Here is a 21,633-nt window from a genome sequence, read left to right on the forward strand (position 1 = left end):
AGTAAACGTAAAAGAGAAGAAGAGGAAAAAAGAAAAAATATCGAGAGATCACGTTGAAAATTGTGTAAGAGAACGCAGAGAACGAAGAGAAGAAAAGGAAAGGGGAAAAAAGAACGGGAGAGATCTTTTTCGAGATTAAATTTTCACGTCGTCGTCGTCGTCGTGCCAGAGAGTTGGTCTCGCCGACGAGAGCGATGAAACGGAGAGGAAACGTGAGGGGGACGAATGAACGAGAGAGGGGAGAGAAAGGCACATACCCCAGTAGCCATTCGGAGACGCGCCCTTACGTCGTTCGCCACGAGACAATTCGATGTTCACGGGCCCACAAAAAGAAAAAATCACCGTTGTTCGTTCTTATTTTGCCATACCACCACTTTGAACCCACTACTCACCTTTAACCCTGTCCACTTGTTCTTTCCGTTCGATTGTTTTTCTTCGAAACGCTCACACCTGTTGCCTTCGCGCACGCACCCACCGATGCACGCACACAGCAGCCAGAAACCATCCTCGAAAGCAACAGGGGACACGAAGAGGCGAGAAGAATCGAGACGAAGGATCGAACGACAACGGAATTGGGAGCGAAGGTATCCTCGTTGGAAACATCGTCGAAGGAACAGTCCTCTTGTTCCCTGAAGAGGATGAAGGACGCCAAGAATTTTAGTTTGGAGGATAACGAGGGTTGGAAGAAAGAGTTGGAAACGAAGAACAGAAGAATAGCCGAATTGGAGGATCAATTGATGATTTGTAAGAGCGCGAAGAATAGCGACAACGAATGCACCCAAAGCTTGAAATTGATGGATGAGGTGAAGGAGGAGAAAGAGTCGTGGAGGAAGGAGGTGAGAGCGAGGGACGATCGAATATTACAGCTGGAAGACGAGATGGAATCGTTGAAACGTTTGATCAAGGAATATAAAAGATCGGAGGAGAACGGAGCTAGAGTGCGAGATAACGATAACGAGAGTTGGAAATTGGAAGTGGAGGCGAAGAATCGACGAATCGTGGAATTGGAGCAAGAGATGGAGTCGTTGGAGAATTTTCTCAGGGAACACGCCGATACGGAAGGTATACGAGACATGGAGATCGTGATCGAGAGGAAGGCGAGAAGAATAGAGGAGTTGGAGGATACGGTGGCTGAGTTCGAGGATTTTCTCAAACAGAATCCCGATGTGAAGGAGCTGCACGATCTTCGTTGCCAAGTGACAGCTGGAAATAGACGAATTCAAGAATTGGAGAGATGGATCCAGAAGAACGATGAGAATAGAGAGTCTAGGATCGATAGGGAAAGAGTGATCGAGCTGGAGGAAATGGTCACGCAATTGGAGGAGTACGTGAGAGAGCACAACGTCGATGTGTTGAAGAGAAAGCTGGAAGACAGAGAGTGCAGAATCGATCAATTGCAGAATCGCGTTGGACACTTGGAGAAGGAATTATTGAAGGTTGAAGAGGCTCATCGAGGTAAGATTGTTTTGAAATCTTACCATTCGATTAATTCCTTTGTTTTTTTTTCAGTTCCTGTTAAAAAGAACTTAAGTTTTAAAGCAATGATTATTAGAAAAATTCCAATTTTCAGGTAAAGAAACTCAGGGGAAAGGGAATCGAGAAAAAGAAATAAGAACCGAGGATTCCCTCTCTGCTCAAATGGTGGAAAAGAATTTCGAAAAGGAACAGAAAATGAAGAAGATGGAGCACGCTATATCCGAGAAAGACAACAAGATACAGGAGTACGAGCAGCAAATCCTTGAGAACAAGGAAGAAATTACGAAACTGAGAAAGGAGGTAGCAAGCCTGAAGAAGGAATTGAGCGAGTACGACGACATCGGTGTTCTGAAGGAAGAAATTAGAGTGAGGGACGAGAAGATTCAACAACTCGAAGATGAAGTAGACTCGTTGGAACGAGCGTTCAGCGAGAGAATCGATCTGGAGCAAATCGAGGAGTTGGTGAACGTGATCAAGGAGAAGGAAGACAAGGAACGGCAATTGTCCAAAGATCTGACGGAGAAAAGATACAAGATCGAGGAGCTAGGCGAAGCTCTTCGCGAGAGTGTCGTCATCACGAGCGAAAGCGAGAGGAAATTGAAGAACGAGGAGAAATTGAGGGAGGAAGCTCTTCAAAGGGTAAAGAAGAATGCATTCGATCGATTTGAATTTTGAAAAAAAAATTCTTATCATTTTCTTTATTCTTTTCTTTCTACTTCTTCCAGATAGCCAAATTGGAACAGAGAATTGCCTCGATGCAATCCGCTTCGGCATTAAAATGTATCACTTGTCAACCTCTTCTATCGAAAGTGCAGAAATACGAGAAGAAATTGAAACGTCTCACGGAAGAGAGAATCGTGCAGCTCGAAGACCTCCGTCAAATGAAGTAAGCAAACTAGTGATATTTGAATACTTTTCCTATTAATATCACTGTTTCGTAAACTTGTTCTTTCTTCTTCTTTTTTTTTTTTTTTTCGATAGACGAGAAACTCTGAAAGCTGCAGTTTCCGAAAAAGACGCCCATCTAGCTCTATTGGAACTTTCCGGGATAAAAACTGCCGCCCAATCCGAGCAAGCCGATCAAGTGAAGGCAGATAGGAAGAGGTTACTGGAGAAGCTGAAGAAAGAGGTAATTTCTAATTCTTAATTCTTAAAGTGTATGTAACAGCGTGTTTTTTCAATGTGTACGTAGGATGAGAAAAGCATCGAGTTATCGGTGGAATTGAATCCAACATGTTCAGAAGGAACGCCACAACTGCTCATCAAGGTTTTGGAAACATCCGACGACGACGATGAAGAAACAAAGAACGATCGTCGCAGTGATCCTAGTTCTTCCAGACCGGCTAATACGAATGGCAACGGTTGTGCTGATTCGTGAGTATCTTTGGTTAATAATAATCTTTGATTAATTCGCATTGCTTTGAGAGAAACACACAAGGAAAGGCACAATTTCATCAATTTCATCGTAGTAGCCAGAAATAGACGGATCGCTTTAAAAAGAGTTACCGCCAATGAATAGAATGTTTGAATAGAAAATTATTTATTGTTCAAACTTTAACCCAAGTGAATAACGGTAGATCACGATTCTCCACGAAGTTGTTCGCGTTGTTTCCCCGCAGAGAGAAGACGTCGACGGAGTCGGAATCGAGAAACGATCGAGAAACGGGCGAACAACAGAAGCGACAAACAGGATAGCAGATAAGTAGACCAGGCCAGTCGTAACGAATCGTAGAGAAAGCGAAAAAAAAAAAAATATATACGCTATCGATCTTCTTCGTTTCTTCGATGTTGTTACGTGCACACACACACGCAACTGTAGAAGCAATTCTAGAGCATTTCTAGAGCATTTAGAGAGAAAGTAAAAAAAAAGAAAAAAAAAGTAATAATAATAATAATAATAATAATAATAATAACAATAATAACCGACAAACAGGCAACAGTGATACCTCATCGACATCGACAGCGACAATACAAGCAAACAACAACAACATCCCCAGAATCATCGTTCATCACTTCATCATTTTATAATCATCACGATCGTCATTATTCGTCATTATCGTCATCCATCCAGTAATCATCATCCATCCGGTCAAATCATCATCCACGTCGCCCCCTTGCCACAAATTCCAAACAAAGGAATCGGCCAAGGAGGATTCAGTGGGAGGGGGGGAGGGGGCAGTGGTAGCTTCGTTTCGAATCGCGAGAACGTCGCTATGGATTTCGCTTGGAAATCTTTGAAGAATAGAGAAAGATCGGCCGTAGAATCGATCTCGAGTCGAAAATTAACGCGAAGAGAATTTTTCGTTTTTTGAATCCGATCTCCTTCTTATCGTTGCGAACCAATCGTTGAAATTACTGCTTTGCGAAGCTCGACGGAAATAAATAAATAATTGCTCTTAAAGGATGATCGAGACAGAGCGTCGACGGAAGATCAGACTTACACTTGTTATTATAGTATCTAGATAGTTTTTTCGGTAGACGAGTTGATTGCATGTCTCAATGATCGTCCGGGGATGCTCTGTTTCACGGGGATGAATCTGCATGGTTTCTTTGCATCGGTTGATTTTCTCGCCATTCTTGCCACGTCGAGTTTCGTTCAAGCGCTCGATACTTTATTATTCCCGTCGCTGTATGTACAAATTCAGGAAAATACGAGAGAGGGTGAAACGCGACGTAAGGGTAGCAATTCGCACTTCGTCCTTTTTGCTCGAAAATTGTGGAATTCGAAGAAAAAGAAAAAAGAAAAGAAAAGAAATACGAGCGTGAGGAGAAACGAGAATTGTCCTCTCGGAAACACCTCATATTTTCTCTATCGATTTGAGAAAGATTAGACAGAGAAGTCAAGTCGATCAATTCCGAGAATATCGTATATCCCCTGTCGTTATTTTCTTCCCATCGTCCGTGGAAATGACGTGCAAGACGCAATCCAAATGGAAGGACGAGTATATTATATACGGACAGTTTCACTCCTTTCCTTCTTTTTTTTTTTTTTTTTTTTGGATTTCTTGTCACGGGTCCAAAGATCGTCATTTGTATAACGAGCGTATAGAACTCTAGTTGAAGGGAACGGAGAATAAAAAGGATAATTACGAGAAAAACGAGAAATTAGCGAAGAGTTAAGAAATTAACGAGGCGAGAGATATAGAGTTAGATAGTTAAGAGGGAAAAGAGATACGCAAGATGAGGGAATATGAAACGTGAACTGCAATTGGAATAATGGCGCAAGGCCAAACGAGCTAACGTTGTTATACGAGATTTAACGAAGAAATGCACGAGGACGAAAGAGAGAGATTCGAGTCAAGTGGTGCTGATTAGCTTTCAAGATGACAATAAATTTCGTGCACGCTCGATGATCTTGCGATGCAAAAACAAATAAAAAAAAAGAAAAAGAAGAAGAAGAAGAAGAAGAAGAAAAGAGAGAAAGAAAAGAAAAAAAAGAAAATTCGGACGCACGAAAAAAACGCACTTTTCTCTCCCACCGGGGGATTCGTCGATTTATCGTTCCGAATCTTTAAAATCGTTGCTTGATTCTTCTATAGAGGATCCATCCATCGTTCATTGGAAAATGAAGGGAAACGAGACAAACGAGAGATTTTCTTCTAGGTTCGTAGAATCGAAAGAATCGACTAAAAAGGAAAAAAAGAAAAAAAAAAGAACCTTCATCGAATCGAATCGCGTGTGTTTAATCGTGTGATAGATGATTTATGGCATCGTTAAAGAGGGTGTGTTGTAAATATATAATCGTGAATTATATGCTACGAACGAAATATACAGAAGAATTTGTAGAAATATTATCATAAATCGCGTTAATTGGTATGTTAATCGAGCTACAATTACGATTACGAAGCGTCTAGAGAACTGTTAACGCATGAACGACTTCCATATAGTTTCTCAGTCCCAATTCACTTGGTAACGTGTCTATTTTACGTTGAGAGCAGTTGCAGATATTTATGGAAATTGTTGGAGAGAGAGAGCCTTCGTTCGTCGATCGATAGAACGATATTTATTGTTATATGAGATCTTTACATATGTGTAAATAGTCACGCATAGATACGTATATTTATAAATCATACTTAGAACGTTTATGGATAATTGCGTGTGAAATATGGTTACGGTTTGTTTTTTAATAGAGATCTTCGATTCTTCTTCGTTCACATTCTTCTTCTTCACACCGTTCACACTTCTATATTCTTTAGATATTGTTGCAACTCTTCTGAAAAATTTATCGATCGTTTCGAGATAGAATTTCTTCCAACTTTCCTTCTCTTTTTCTTTGAACATTTTTTTCTTTTTTTTTCCTTCCTTCGAACTCGTTCCCTTTCGAGGAAATTAAACTTTCTATTCTAGTCTAATATAAGGATACAAGTTGCACCGATATCTAATCGAGCTTGAAAAAATAGAAAGCCTAAAACGATGGGTTGATTGATCGAACGCGTGAATTTTACTCGATCTTCCATCGAGAAAGTTATCGAAGAAATGAACCACTATTACGATTTATATATACTACTAGTTCCAAAACGAATCCTCGATCATAGTCTCGAAACCAAATATATATGTATATATATATACATATGTATTATATATATATATACATAACTCGTATACGTACGAAATCATCGAGCGTTTTCTTCGTGCGTCGAGAAAAACGCAATCCAGGATGTGCAGGGCTACGATTGTCCTGGACGAAGGAAGAGAGGGGACAGGAGCGGAAATCACTTATTAAAGAAGAATATCTCCTTTTGAAGAATGAACGCGTGTCTTAAGGGAGGACTGATATAATTGATTATCGATACCATTTCCGGAAAACGATATCATCGATGATTATATATTAACATCATAAAATTCGTTCAACGAGAGAAGTGAAATTGTGGGCTGAAAAAAAAACAATGTTCTCCACGCGTTATGATAATCGTTACGCTTTGGCAGGATCCGTTCTCGAGAGAAAGCGAGCGAGAGAGAGAGAGAAAGAGAAAGAGAGTGTGTGTGTGTATGTGTGTGTGTGAGAGAAAGAGAATAAGAGAGAATATTTTTTTCTCAGATAAAGATTAAAATTAAAATTTTGGCCGATTTATATGGGACAGCAGGGAACAGGATAGAAAAAAAGAAGAAAAAAGATGAGGAAATCCGAGGCACTAAAAATGGACGGAGAAACGACTCGTTTGTACATACTCGTCGTTTGTGCGTCGATGTTTCTTCGATAGCCCTGTTAAAGATGAGAAAAATTGCGCCCCACCAAGTGGTCCCCGCTGGTTCTGTATTCCCCATTCCCCAAATCATACAGCTAGTCTAGGGTTAGTCTGTATTACGTGTAGTACGTAGTTAAAATTATCTCGCTAAAATCGAATTTCTCGAGCATTTAACACAGCATACGAACCTACGAATGCCCCTAGCGCCTGATTACCCGGCCGGGAGGGAAGTTGGAGACGAAGTTGGGCGAAGTTGAATCGAAAGAGAGATAATATGTTTCGAGTGTGCGATTCTTCCAATCGTTCGTTCATCCCACGTTGCGAATTGAAGGAAAAATCTGCGAGCCAACAGGTGGATGAACGTTGGTCGTTTTCGAGCTTTGAAGAAAAGCTTTCGGGAAGCGGGAATTTCGTGTTGAGGTTGTAAAACGAACGGCCCATTTATCGTCCAGTGTCCGCTCGCCGTCTTACATATTACAATATAAATAAAATATAAAATATATCGTGGTGTCTGCCGTACGAGAAGTTAAGCGACATGTTGAAAGTGTAAAATTTTATCGTTAATACCTTAAGAAGAAAAAGAAAAAAAAAAAAAATGATGCTCTCTTTAATTCGTCGATAAAACGCTCTTACTCGTTGCTAGTTACACGACACACCTTTTTTTCCATTCGATCTCTGACGCGAAAATATTAAAAAAAAAAGAAAAGAAAAGAAAAAGAAACCTTTCCTTTCGAAAGATTGAAACGATCAAATTCTACTGACCTAGAAGCTAGATCACGCTAATGGAATGGAAGGGGATCGTAGACGGGGTAGACGAGAGCGTCGAGAATGTTGTAGTTGAAGCGAACGCGGTTAGCAATATCTCGTCTCGAATTCGGTTTCTCTGCCCTGTGCAAACGAACGAAAGAATTTCGTGTGATCGATTATTATTGCGTTCATCATCAGGGATAAAAGTATATCCTTCTTTCGTCCCTCTCGACTCGAGCGTTCCAAGCATTACATGCGTAGCGAATAGAGCATAGATACTCTCTTAATTAGTTTCCTATGCGGCCATTCGAATAATCGACACGCTTACGCTGGCTTAAACGCTGGCCAATTAAATCGAATTCTTTCGATGTGCAATCTTTCTCTTTTTGAAAATATGCGAGGAACGAGAACTCTCTCCGCTGGGGCACAAATTTCTTTGAGAATTTTTGGGAGATCGGTCAAGAGACAATCGAACGACGGTGAGGCTGATTAGATCAATAAAAAATAACGATGATAATCAAAAATACCTAATTTTTATCCGATTTACTTCCGAAGAATCTTCATTCTCTTAGCCCAAAATCATTCTTATTCGAAACATTTGTGTGGAAACGATTCGACAAAATCGGAAGGTTTTCGTTCCCCGGCTGTAAAAAATATATGTTTTTTTCGAAAATTATCGAGTCGAGAAAAGGATATTAAGGGGAAATCGAGGGAAAAAGTGAAAGTGAGAAGAAAGGGAATAAAGGTAGTAAACGTGTGCCACCGTCATATCAAGCCTATATCATCGTGTTACATTATACATATTATATATATACATATGTATAATATATATATTGTACATATATATATATATATAGCTAAGCAGAAAAAAAAATTAATATTATCGTTAATTGACACAATTGTTAACGTGGAGTGACTGCATTTCGTGTGTGCGTGTGTATTAATGAGCAAACAAACAATAACAAAAAAAAAAAGTCTTTCTTTCGATCGCTCGAGAATTGAGAAGGCCTGAGAGCAAAAAGTTTTCGAATCTTAAATGATCTTCTTACTCCTTATTGTCCAAAATATTAAACTAATCACTTCAATCAGTAATAAAGCAATCACTTTAAACATTTATCATCGTATCGTCTTTATTAGAGATTAAAGAGAAGAAAGTTGTAACCGTAGGATATAATCACTTTAATAATTGATTAATTATCTTCAATTTTAAGACTGTTCAATGGATAAACGAAACAGGCGAACGCGACGAGAAATGCTTCGATATTGCAATTACTGTTCTATTTAAAAAATATATATATATATATATATATTCTGTCCTCCGAGATACGTTTGAATATTTAACGAATATTTATCGAACGAAACAGAAGAAGGGAATGGTTATTATACGAATTGCGAAATTTATCGATCGGATAATTCTTATCGGGAATAGCCGTGAGATAAGGCGTAGAGAGAGATTAGAAAGACCAAGCGTTATCAAGTAAGTAGTCGATATCAGAAATGGAGCGTACCCATTTATTTGAAAACGCCGGAACAGAAATTCTCCAGATTTCTTTCGCGGATCTCTATCTCTAGATACACACGTATGTTATTACTTGTAAACGAAAAGTGGCCAAATTTCAAAATTCTACGACCCTACGAGTTTAGGCGATACGAATCTCTAAGAGCGTCTGTGTTTCCAAAAAAAAAGTAGGGAAATAGAAATTTAACCGTTTTTTTCTCGAAAACGAAATAAAGGATCGATCGATTGGCCGAAGCGAGGAATTTGTTGTAAGATAAGGATAAGATAAGGGATTTGATGAAAAGTAGCGACGAAGAATCAACTCGTATCGTTCGTGCCGCACTCGAGTGATCCTAAGCTGAGACTGTTCCGTGGAGCAAACACGAGCGAAAATGCGAAGCGAGGAGAGCGAGTATCGCGAGAGCACGTGAACGAGGCCGTCTCGATATTATTTTTCGACTCGACTGTTTAGTATCTACGATGACAAAAAAAAAAGAAAAAAAAAGGGAAAAAAAAGGAAAAAAGAAAAAAACATTTTTATGTGAATATCGCGTTAAGTGAAAATCGTCCCGGCGTGATCGATCTCGCGTTGGAATCGCAGCCTCGTCCAAGCGAAAAAATTCAATTCGAGACAAGAAAAATTCTCAACTTGATCGCTCGTCCGTTCACGTTACGCTTATGATCTTTTTATTTATTTTTCTTTTTTTTATTTTTTTCTTATCCGTGATGGATAATCAATTGGCAATTGATCAATTTAAATAAAGGGAAACAGATCCAGGCCGCTGATTCTGATTTTGGAAACCACGCCGCGACGACATGGCTCCTCCCGCCCCCTTTTTTTATTCTCCAATTTCTACGTGTTTAATCGTTAAGCGGAAACAGCTGATATAAGCGACAAAGAGAGATAATGCGAGAGAAAGCGGAAGATGAAAAGTGAAATAATGGAGGACGAGGAGGAAAAGCGAAAATAGAGAAGGGAAATCGAGTATCGTGCCCCGTGTTTGAGTTCGATCGTTGATTGAAACACGCAATACGATTTTTCGATATGTGTGTACATACCTAAGAGTACGATAATAATGAACGAGTGAGTGTGCAGTGGAGAAAAAGGAGAGAGTGAAAGAGAAAGCGAGAGCGAGAGAGAGAGAGAGAGAGAAGAAAAAGAGTGAAAAAGGAAACGTGATTTAAGCCTAGTCCGTACGAGAGAATCGACGATCGACAGGGATCGAGGGATCCTTTCGAGGTGTGCCGTTTTCTTTCCGCGTTTGTTTCTCTCGGGCACGAGAGACAGGAATCCTCGATCATCGACACACACACACGGAGATCGCCGTTGGATAGGAGTGAGACGACGAGGCTAGAAATAAGTTTATCTAAGATTAAGCTAAGATTAAGTTATTAAAAAAGAAAAAGAAGAAAAAAAAAAAAGTAAACCGTTTATTGAAATACATTGTTGCAACTGCCATGCTGTGTGCCATTATATAACGAGTCACGTTTGTCGTAAAAAGCAAAAAGAACAAAAAAAAAATGTAATATGTGAAATGAAAAAAAAAAAAAACAAAAAAAAAAGATTGTGCGCGTTCCCATCTGTCTGAACTTCTTCGTTACACCGCTTTTCGAAAAGGTGTTCCAAGCCCGTCTAACCTTCGTTCTGCGCTCGAGACGTCGTTTTCACGCATTCTGAAATATCATCGTTATGTGAATTTCGAAAAGAAAAGAAAAAAGAAGAATGGAGAATTAATTAATAATTGATCTTCGCGATTCTTCGCAATTCCAAATAATAATAATAATAATTAACGATTAAGTTATAACGATTTACAATTAGCACACACATATCTGTATAGAGATAAAGATTCGACTGATTTCACATCGAAGAATGCGAGAAAACATATTTCTCAAGATAATTTTTCTCTTTGTAACAGGATTCTCGTATACCTGCCCGTGTGAACCAGCATGTACATTATAGCAAAGATCAAGTATAGTATAAATATGACGACACTAATGTATACATATACATATAATACGTTAACACGGACATCAGCACGTATACGACGTTTCCGTTTCGAATTTATCTCCCGGGGTCTCCATCGCAGGCGAAGAAATTTTTTTCCGCCTGAAGGAAAAAAAGAAGAAGGAGAAGAAAAAAAAAAAGAAATTATTGAAAAAAAGGAAGAAAGGGGGGAGAAAAAAACAGGGCAAACAGCGTGAATGAATTTACGAGGATTCGTTCCTTCATTTAGGGAAACGTAAAAAAAATAAAAAAAAAAAAAAAAGACATTTTTTTTAATATACCCGCCGTCGATGTACAATTAATCGCATGCGCGTTTAATCGATGTAACGCATTTTCAAACATGAGATAATACCGCGACACTCGATTATTTATCTCGAGATTATCTTATCTTTCTCGAGACTAACGTTTCGAGGAAAGCTATCTATATCACGTGTAAAAAACGAAACGAAAAAATTTGACACACACTTCGTCGGAAGAAATCGATTGATATTAAACATTTTGCGATTGTTGCAGCGTTCAGTTTTTTCAATAATTCTTGTATCGTTTAGAAAGACATATCGATTAACCGGTAACTACACACGCACGTACATACATACATATATACATACATGCATACATACACACGTTCGCAGGTAATAAAATTTTTTAATCATTGTCCCTTTCGATAGGCGACTATTACGAAGGAAATATATATATGTGTGTATATATATATATATATATATTTTCTTTTTTTATTTTTCATAATTAATTAAGGAGTGTGTGGTTGCTGGTTAATGGTAAACTCGTTTACAAAACTATACATATACATATGTAACAATATTGCTATCTCGTTTTACGTATACGTATCACTTGTAAAAATGATTAATACATGCATACGTATTTCCAAAGAAAAAAAAGGAAAGAAACACTACGTCATACACACAGCATAAGACTAATGTGTTCATCGATCACGTTATTATAGACATTATCACAAATATTTGTTGCGTGAAAACGAAAAAAGAAAAAGAGAAATGGGATAATAATAATAACGAAGAGAAAAATAAGCAGATCGAGATGGAGAAGAAGTCATTAATTTCTTAGAGATCCATGCAAAAGAAAAAAAAAAAAAAAACGAATTCCTATATTCGCGAAACTCGGATTTCGTATCGCGACGTCTTGAAAGAAGTAGCGAGTATAATCGAATTTGTCAGTTGGCAGCCGATGGTGTGAGGAATGAACGAAATAGAGAGAAAGAGAGAGAGAGAGCGAGAGAGCGAGAGCGAGAGAGAGAGAGAGAAAGAGAGATAATTAAATAAACCAAAAATGACGTCGACCCATCATAGATTCAAGCACAATAAGGAACTAGTAGGGCCAGGCACAATAAAATTCGGCCGTCACGTTGTAGACAGCGATCTGTTAGAAACGACAAGTCATATTAAGTATCTATATAGCGAGACTATTAAATAAACACATATTGTCTATTGTCACGAAAAGTGTATTCATTGTTAAACGCTGACCCCTTTCTCCAAGAATTTTGATTATAAACCTGATATTGAATTGAATAAATACACTTATGAAAAAGAACTTATGGTACTATTATTTCTTGAACATAATTCTTGAACATGATAATAAATTTTTATATATATATATATAAATCTTCTCATTATTAATCTTGACACATAAAAAATGAAATAGTTTACATTTGCAATGTAAAATATTTGATGGTATATGATCTATTGATTGATCATACTGAAGTTGCTTAATAATTTTTTATATAAAAGAAAATCATTTACATTGATAATATTATTTTCGTTGTATAAGAAAAAATCAAAGTTGTTCAATTAATATAAAATTGAATCAAATTAGATTGTTTGAAAATAGACGTAGATAGAAAATGGCACGCGAAAAAGCTGAATATGCTAGAGCTATGCGAAGAAAAACTCGCAAATTGGAGATACGCACCGGTAATTCGATGTAACCTAAATTTCGTGTATATATTAATTATTTACGTATTATCCTGATGATAAATCGTAAATATAATGGACAGAGCAAGAAAGAAGAAAGAGAGAATATGATATTACAATGACAGATAAAAAATCACAAATCGCACGGATGAGAATCGAATATCACACGAAAATATTTGCCTCGATGTGTCCGGATGAAATATTGGATTATTACGACGATTATAAAACTCGAATGTATTACACGACTTTAATGCTTGGCGATGTGTCGGGTATAATAACGATTTCATAGCGAATAAAAAAAATTAAATCCACAGAAAAGGATAGGAAAAGAATTTTTTCTGTCAAGGTTTCACAGAGCTCGCCGAGAAATACACTAAGATTGGAAAAGGCGGGCCATCGAAATTATCGGAGACATTGAACTCTTATATCGGTGCTATGGTGCAAGAAATACTTTATCACGAAGGTGACGTGTTGAAATTTTCCGGGGACGCGTTCATAGTGATGTGGAAGCTTCACAAAGGGATGATGATGCGAGATTTGGCCGTGACAGCGATGCAAACTGCTTGCATCATTCAGAAACACTTTGGAACTTACGAAACTGAAATTGGAGTCACTCTTAAAGGTTTGTTCATTGGCTGAGAAAGAGAGAGAGAGAGAGGGAGAGGGAGACAAACATATCTTTTAAGCGTAACAATCGAACGTAAATCGAAATACAAAATTTATTGAAATTACGTTGTTCGACGTTGTTTCTTAAAGTAAAATTGGCAATTGCTTCTGGGAAAATATATTTCACGTCTATCGGAGATCCAGACACCATGTCTTACTACATTATCACCGGAAAACCGGTATGGGATGTGAAATTTGCTGAAGGCCTTTGTCGGTAATTAAAAAAAAAAAAAAGAAAGAAAAAATAAATAAATCTCACGTTTAATTATCTCATCACGATAATTTAAGAAATCATCATCGTTCGCGTTAATTACATTAGAGGAGGCGATATCATAGTAGCTCCGAGTAGCTGGCAATGGGTGAATCCGCACGAATATATCCATGAAACACTTCCCGATGGTATACACACCCTTATTATAACTTGCACAGCCATGTGGTATCAAGTGGTATCAAGGGAAGATGAAATAACCGAGGAAGGTATTGTAATTAAAATTATTCCATTTCACTCGTCGATTTTCGATTTTTTCATCGCGACTACTTATTAAAAAGTAAATTATTTTATTTTATTCAGAAGAGGAGGAGGAATATACGATAGAAAAATACGATCCAAGCATCATAGCCAGAATGCGTATAGAGGAAGAACCTGAATTGGACGAATTGCTGACCAGGCAACGATACGAGCATGAAAAGTTCGAGGAGGTCGATTACAGCTGTAAGAGAATCGTATCGTGTGTCGAAATAAAGAAATTCTATGCTTAGAAACGCATGTTTTAGTACGGCCTAAAGTTATAAAAGCGGCAGAAAGTCATCTGAAAGGAGCTTTAAAAAGTTACATGTTGAGACCTGTCGTTCGTTCCGTGGAAATGGACGAACCATTGGAATATCTAACCGAAATGAGACAAGTGGTGATTCTGTTCATCAATGCGATTACCGTCGATGTGTACAAAGAAGCTTTAGTTAATTTAGTGAATATCGTTTATAAATTTGTGTGCCAGTAAGAGTCTATTTTCTCTTCCCTTCACATTTCCCTTCGCACGCTCCTTTCACTTTCCTTTCGATCCAAGGATCGTCGGTGAAATGCACGGATGCGTGAACAAGACGTCCCTCTTCGACAAAGATTTGATGTTCCTCTGCGTGTTCGGTTTAAGAGGCGATAAGCACGAATTAGAGTCGCAGATCGGTTTGAAATGCGCGTTTAAATTAAGATCCACTCTCACGGAGATGAAAAATATTAAATCCGTGACCGTAGCTGTGACCACAGGGATGACGTATTGTGGAGTAGTTGGACATATTTTGCGAAGGGAATATACAGTGATCGGAACGTCGGTGAATAAAGCTGCGAGGCTTATGGTAGCTTATAAGGACAAGGTAAGAATTAGCGGATCTTTAAATGTTATTTTGCAGAGAAGACAAGGGAAAATAATGAAGAATCGGTAGGTGATTTGTGATCGAGAAAGTTTTCTTCATTCTCATCTGGAGGCTAGTCATTTCATTTTACAAGAGCCAAAATACTTGAAGGGGATCTCACATATTGGACCGATATACGAGTTCGAAGAACATCCAAAGTAAATATATTTCTGATATATACCGGTTGTATAATGTTTATACGATATGTATAATTAGTATTTTAAAAAACTATGACATAATTATTAAATTTAATAATAATTATAATAATAATAATAGGTTCGTCTCGTCGTATTTAATTTGGAATTCATATCCTTTACTCGATCGAATCAATGAAATTAAAACGTTTAAATCGATGTTAACAAAAATGATAGAGTATAACACTATAAATAAAGAAGAACGTGGTCCACGACCAGAATACAACACGCTTGTTATAAAGTAATTGTCCTTATCGTTTTTTTCATCTCATCATCATTAAAATATTTTATCCCTGATATAATATATTTTCCAATCCATTTGGATTCAAAGGGGTGAACCACGAATAGGAAAGACAAGATTGCTAGATGAATTTACACGGAATATTTCACCGAACATACGTTATAATTATATTAACTTGCAACCAGAAGATAGCCAGGTTCATACTTGATTCAATTGTTATAAAACTTCAGAGTTCAATATTATAGCGATATAACTAACGTTTCTTTTTCAAATCCTTGACACCAACCAAACGTGATTTATTTCTCAGTGCAGAACCCGTACATGATGATGAATTTAATATTTTCAAAAGCTCTCGATTTTACCGCGATGTCCACGCAAAAAGAACGCGAGGATAAACTACTTTTGCGTCTAGGAAAGGTGAAATACCCGTATTTCCTGTGTGTTTTCAATGAACCTTTCAACGTAAAATTCCCTATCACTTCTAATTACAACGATTTAAACGAGACACAGAAACGAAAGCTTTTAAGGAAGTTCTTATTAAAATTAATAAAAGGTAGTTTCAGAGAGTTGTGGGTGAATATCATAGATGATGCGGAATATAGCGACCCAAATTCCTTAGAGGTATTTGACGTTTTCATGAAAAAAGATATAATCTTCTTTGTGATTAGCATTGGGCGGAAAGTAGGCACGGACTTCCCAATATTCTTCAATATTCTTAGCAGAACACTAGTAACTTGTTTAATTCTTCTTTAATAAATGTAAATCGTATATACCAATAATAAGTAAAATCGTTTGTTAAAAGATAATAGAATTGCTTGGAATAGACAAGTGGTATCATGCTGCGTTAGCGTGTCAGATGCTTAACGTCAATGGTCTACCCGCGGAGCTTGAAAAGTAAACCAAATTTTTTTATTAAAAATTATAAAATCCGAACATTTACAACCGTTCAAGTTCTTTTGTTATAATACTCGACCGGAATATCTTCTTTTTTTTTTTTTAAGAATAATACAGGAAAAAAGTCTCGGTAATCCTGGTTGGATCGAAAGTTATCTATTGAGTCTTCTTCAAGTTGGAGATATAGAAATACTACATATAACGAAAAGAGAAGCGAATAATAAAGGTTACGTGTTACCTCCTCCACATATGTTAAAAAGGTGTATTTGAAAATCAATGCTCATACCTAACGCATAAATACTAATTCGATGAAATTTTCATCAGACTTGTTTCGCACATAGATGAAATTACCGATGTTCGCGATGATAGATGGCAGATGTACATGGCAAGTTATAAGGTACGTTCTTCGTTAACCAAAGATTTATCCTTATATAGAATAATAACGTTTCACTTCAGGAAAGCAAGCCTTTGATAACAAGGCCAGAAAATATGCATAGACATTTGAGTATAGACCCCGAGGAGACTAAGATCGCCGTTTGCAACATTTCGAAAGACTTCGTGTACGAGGACGAAAATTCTGAAATTACGATGGATGGTAGAAAAAAAATAATTCATTTATTATATATTGGCATCGTATCGATAAATAATAGAAAATATCAAGAATAACAGAAAATATTTATATCAGTTATGATATTGAAGCTTTTCGATTCATTGACACCTCTTGATCAACTTATTTTGAAATGTGCTTCCGTGATCGGGGAAACTGTAAATAGACACATGTTAGAAAGTTTAATGGCCATCACTTCTAAAAGAGACATCGGTCTTGGTAACGCATATATTTGTTATTTCTGAAATATGATTGATGATTTAGAAATGCATAATTTATTAGCTCTTACGAAACTCTTCGAAATACGAATCTTTGGCTGCGCAATTGGGGATTTTACCAAAACTAAAGGCCCTATAATATTTATCAAAAATATACGAAATAATGACTCAGATGTCTTCTGCAAGTGTATCGGCCTTACTATTCCAGGTACGTATTAATTGCAACGTATTGATATAGAAATGAATAAATCGTATAAATAATTGACTCGTATTAATGAAAAGATACGTTTCCTCAGATGAATTGAAAGATTTGCCAAAATATGCTTCTTGTGGGTTGATAAGATTCAAAATGACGATGTTCCGTGAAACTACTTATCGGTATCAATTTTTTTTTTTTTTAATACGAGCAAATTATTATTATGTCAAGAAAGATGTATTAAAAAATTTTAATTTATTGTAAAATAGATTACTGACAGAAAATCAAAAAATAGAGTTGCACAATCAAGCACTGAAATATTTACAATATCATACAAGACGGTGTATTTCTTGCGGAGAAGGTCGATTCGTAAAATTATTAGGAGAGGTATCGAAAATAGAACAAAGAAAGAAAACGATAACGCAGTTAGATGAAATATTCGAAGAAGATATTTATGAAGAGGAAGAAGATGAGAAGAAGAAAAGTAAGTTGAAATATTTTAAAAATTGTTTTTAACTTTCGATCATTTCATTTGGATGTCATTAAGATATGTTAAATAATAGAAGGCAAGATATTTCTTACTTGTATGAACATATTTCGAACTATCGAAAGAAAACCAACACTCACATTTTCGGATTTGGACTTTTCCAATTGCCTATGTGATCTGATATTGATGACTACGTACACTCAAATGCTTGACCATTGTCGCGGTATTGGTAAATATATTCCTTAAAATATAATTCACTTAATTGGCAATTAACATAATATATATTAATATACGCAAACATTCTACTTATTAAAACGTTCTATTTTAGGAAAACTGGACATAATACTAACTGCTCTTTTAGAGTTTTCAGAAATTTGTATAGTTTCTTTTAATATACCTCAAGCTAGAAAGCTTTTAAAAGAAAGCGAAGATGTTCTCGAAAAGGTATTGAAATTTCTAAAATTTCTTTTCTAAAAATTGAATATCTATGAAATTTCTTTAAAATTAATCGAAATACTTGAAATCTTATCTATCTAAAGCTACTTGAATTGGACGAAAACGAAATAGTTATTTTCCCCTTTTTTGCTGCAAAAATACAAATTCTTCAAGGCCAATGCCTTCTTGAAACTGGCTCTATTTTTGAAGCTGAAGAATTATTCGAAAAGGCAATGTTAAATTTAGGATATAAATTTCCAAAACTTGAAATGATGATCGATATAAACTCGATAATGCAATTATTGAATCTGAAATTAAAATTCATTTTTATGAAAGATATTAAATATTTCGAAGAGGAGTATCAGGATTATACTAAACAATTAGCAACATGTTTGATACAAATGTTTAAACTCTACAGGGTAAGTTGAGTTATTTAAAATTATTTGAAGTTGGTACATTTACGTTCCATTGTATAGATTAGAGGAATGAAGAAGCACGCTCGTTTAGCAGCAATTTGGAGTTTGAACGCAGCTTTGGATCTAACTAGTAAGGATACGTATACTCTCTGTATATCGCTCAGCAATATGTTAATCACTGCACATATGTATCAAGATAGGTGAGAATTTTTATAGCACGATTAGGATACGATATTTTAACAATATATTTTTATTCAATTCCAGATATATCATACCTTATTTAGAAGAGAAGGGTATTCTTATTTCTAGTGAGAAGACAGGAGTACTCGAAGCTCAAGAACTAAAAGTGATCGCCCGGCTTTATGCGGCAATATTTTTTTCTCGATGGTTAAGAGCAGACTGTGCGAAAGCCATCCACATTGGTTTCATTACTAATAGAATAGCCAGTATGATTGGATCCACATCCTTGAAAATATTGATGCTACCACGATTAATTCATTTGTTATTACTGTCTTGCCGACTCTCGGAAGCAATCACTCAATTAAGAGAATTAGGTAATGATTTATTTACGATGTCTAAATAGTAAATGTAATAAAATCATTTTTGTAAATATTTTTCACGATTTTGTAGAATTTGTGTCCCAGAATCATTTTGATAAATCTGGACGTACTTGGTATTATGCACTTTGCGCTGACATTTATTTAGATACCGGAATGTCAATTGTATCTTTCCAAATTTGCGAACAATATTTTCTTCATGAGGGCGAACGAATGATAAGTTTATACAATCCAGAAGCAGAAAATCGATATTTCACATGCATGTGGCTATGGTATATATATAATATATAAATGATTGTTCTTGTTCTCTCTAAAAAACTGAAAAAAATATACGATTGATATTATTTGATAAAAAAGAAATTGATATATTTTTCTTAAAGGTGCATTAGAACTGAACAATGGGATGCTGCAAAAGTATGGAGAAATAGAATCATAGAAACACCTATTATGGATGAACATATAGTAGCAGCAACAATAACTTTTTTAAAAAAACTCGAAGGATTATTAATTCTTTATGGTATAAATTTTTATTAAAAAAATTTATTGCAAAATTATAAAGATAATTTAATAAATTATATATTATTTATAATAAAATTTCATCGATATAGTGCATAAATTAAACACCAGAAATATGGCTGCAACTATTACTATGAGAGAAATAAAAAATATGTTTAAATATGCAAAAAAAGTGACCAAGATTGTTATAATTACAATTCCCAGGTATATAAAACTAATAAAACTTTAATTGTAAAATAAAATTATGAAATCGGAAAAAAATGTTTGAAATTACAGATATATGTTATTAAAAGCATATTATTGGATGATAAAATCACAAAAAAGTAGAGCAATAAAGATGTTAAAAAAAGTAAAAAAAATATGCGAAAAAATGGAAAATAAATTGATTCTCATATGGGCACAACATTGTGAAAAGGTTTCGTTTAATATTAGAAATAATACTTGTGTTTTCAAAATAAAAATAATTAATTAAATAAGAGAAAATCATTTGATATATTTTTTGTTTAAATATAGAAAAATAATATTGTAATAATATATTGTAAAAATATTTAAAAATATATTTTCAGGTTTGGTTAAGCGGAATTTCTCCTCTACATACAGAAATGTGGAAAGAAATCTCGAAGGTAGATAAATGGGATGAAATTAATGCAAATAATTCACATATGGTAGTCTTTACTTTTCCTCTGCCAAATTATCTTTTTTTGTAATTTTTTATTATAATTTTAATTAAAATAGTTATAATATAATAATAAAATATATACAACAGCAAAATATTACTAAAAACGAAATTTTTTTTATCTGTATAAAGATAGCTTCTTTTTATATATTATATTGGAAGAATATATACATATATATTATATATATAATGTTGAACTCACAATTATAATAAATATTTCCGATTATGATTCAAAAAAATCTATTAATAAGGAAACATTTTCATCTTAATATTAATAATCGTAGAATTTCATTGATAATGAAAAATCCCATAATATCCCACAAATAATAAAATTTATAATCCAATCTGTATAACCAAAATATTCAAAGAAAATATTGCAAAATCTAAATTAAATTTAATATGCACAATTTTTAGTTTGACATTGCTTTAAATAAACTTTTTAATATTATAATATTTATAATAAAATTAATCATAGGCTATGCTTTGGAAAGCGGTTCCAATTGTTAAATCTCACTGGAGACGACATGAGATTAATTTAGAAAAAAAAAAATGTGAATTATTGAAATTAATTTTCAAAAAAAAATTCAGGAAGATTTAAAACATGGAGAAAGGAAGAAATTTAACATAAAAATTAAAGAAGTCTAAAAATAATATAATATAATATAATAATATAATAAAATATATTATATGAATAATAAAAACTAAAAATTTAATATAAATGGATATGACAAAAATTAATCTTTTATGATCTTTGAATGCCAAAAATATTTTTCCAAAAATACAAAATATAAAAATTGAATGAAATAGATTCTATTAAAGTTTTTAATCAATTAAATTGATAAAATAATGATGCAATGAAGTTAATTCAAAATTAACACTATTCTCACTAATAAAACATATATTAAATTAAAGTATGTATAAATCAATTTATATTTTAAATTATATACAAAATCGAATACACATATCTTACTTATATCATACTGAAATTATACAGCGATCGAAGCGCAATTGATGATTTCTTTCTATCGTAACCATAATTTCGACGAGCAAGATTGAATGTTATAAATTGTATCAATGGTATATCAATAATTATTCATAGCCTCAAACGAATAATTTAAAATATAAAATATTTAAATATAATTTTAAAATTTTATTTATTTTATTAATTTTATAATATTAAATTTTATTAATTTATTTTATAACAGATTTTTATTATAAATATATTATAACTAATATATAATATAATAATCATTTATTAGATTTAATAA

At 34.7% G+C, this 21,633-nt stretch overlaps 2 protein-coding genes across 2 annotated transcripts; both read left to right on the forward strand.

Moving 5' to 3' along the window:
- Nucleotides 1-638: 638 nt before the first annotated feature.
- Nucleotides 639-12,378, forward strand: LOC107993361 (ELKS/Rab6-interacting/CAST family member 1). Its single transcript, XM_062079422.1, has 6 exons — nucleotides 639-1,455; nucleotides 1,571-2,115; nucleotides 2,202-2,362; nucleotides 2,458-2,605; nucleotides 2,669-2,850; nucleotides 3,096-12,378. The coding sequence occupies exons 1-6, from the start codon at nucleotides 639-641 to the stop codon at nucleotides 3,169-3,171; spliced, it is 1,929 nt and encodes a 642-aa protein (XP_061935406.1). The 3' UTR covers nucleotides 3,172-12,378.
- Nucleotides 12,379-12,836: 458 nt separating this feature from the next.
- Nucleotides 12,837-20,460, forward strand: LOC107996493 (adenylate cyclase type 10). The gene is given in 28 exon segments (XM_062079479.1): nucleotides 12,837-13,124; nucleotides 13,202-13,477; nucleotides 13,612-13,735; nucleotides 13,841-13,998; nucleotides 14,093-14,247; nucleotides 14,250-14,515; nucleotides 14,586-14,889; nucleotides 14,959-15,086; nucleotides 15,205-15,363; nucleotides 15,454-15,559; nucleotides 15,676-15,984; nucleotides 16,166-16,257; nucleotides 16,365-16,517; nucleotides 16,582-16,654; nucleotides 16,714-16,791; nucleotides 16,927-17,290; nucleotides 17,379-17,460; nucleotides 17,548-17,762; nucleotides 17,842-17,994; nucleotides 18,094-18,209; nucleotides 18,305-18,619; nucleotides 18,677-18,816; nucleotides 18,881-19,170; nucleotides 19,247-19,445; nucleotides 19,554-19,690; nucleotides 19,782-19,893; nucleotides 19,966-20,104; nucleotides 20,256-20,460. Coding segments are annotated over 28 exon segments (4,935 nt in total). The 5' UTR covers nucleotides 12,837-12,973; the 3' UTR covers nucleotides 20,397-20,460.
- The last annotated feature ends 1,173 nt before the right edge of the window (nucleotides 20,461-21,633 follow it).

The sequence above is a fragment of the Apis cerana genome, linkage group LG9, assembly GCF_029169275.1.
Source record: "Apis cerana isolate GH-2021 linkage group LG9, AcerK_1.0, whole genome shotgun sequence".
Classification (NCBI taxonomy): Eukaryota; Metazoa; Arthropoda; class Insecta; order Hymenoptera; family Apidae; genus Apis; species Apis cerana.

Bases quoted from the DNA above. Each gene is read 5' to 3' on its own strand.
- LOC107993361 (XM_062079422.1), top strand. From the start codon at position 639: ATGAAGGACGCCAAGAATTTTAGTTTGGAGGATAACGAGGGTTGGAAG. The intron at 1,456-1,570 runs GTAAGATTGTTT...TCCAATTTTCAG, and splicing joins GGTTGAAGAGGCTCATCGAG to GTAAAGAAACTCAGGGGAAA. The intron at 2,363-2,457 runs GTAAGCAAACTA...TTTTTTCGATAG, and splicing joins GAAGACCTCCGTCAAATGAA to ACGAGAAACTCTGAAAGCTG.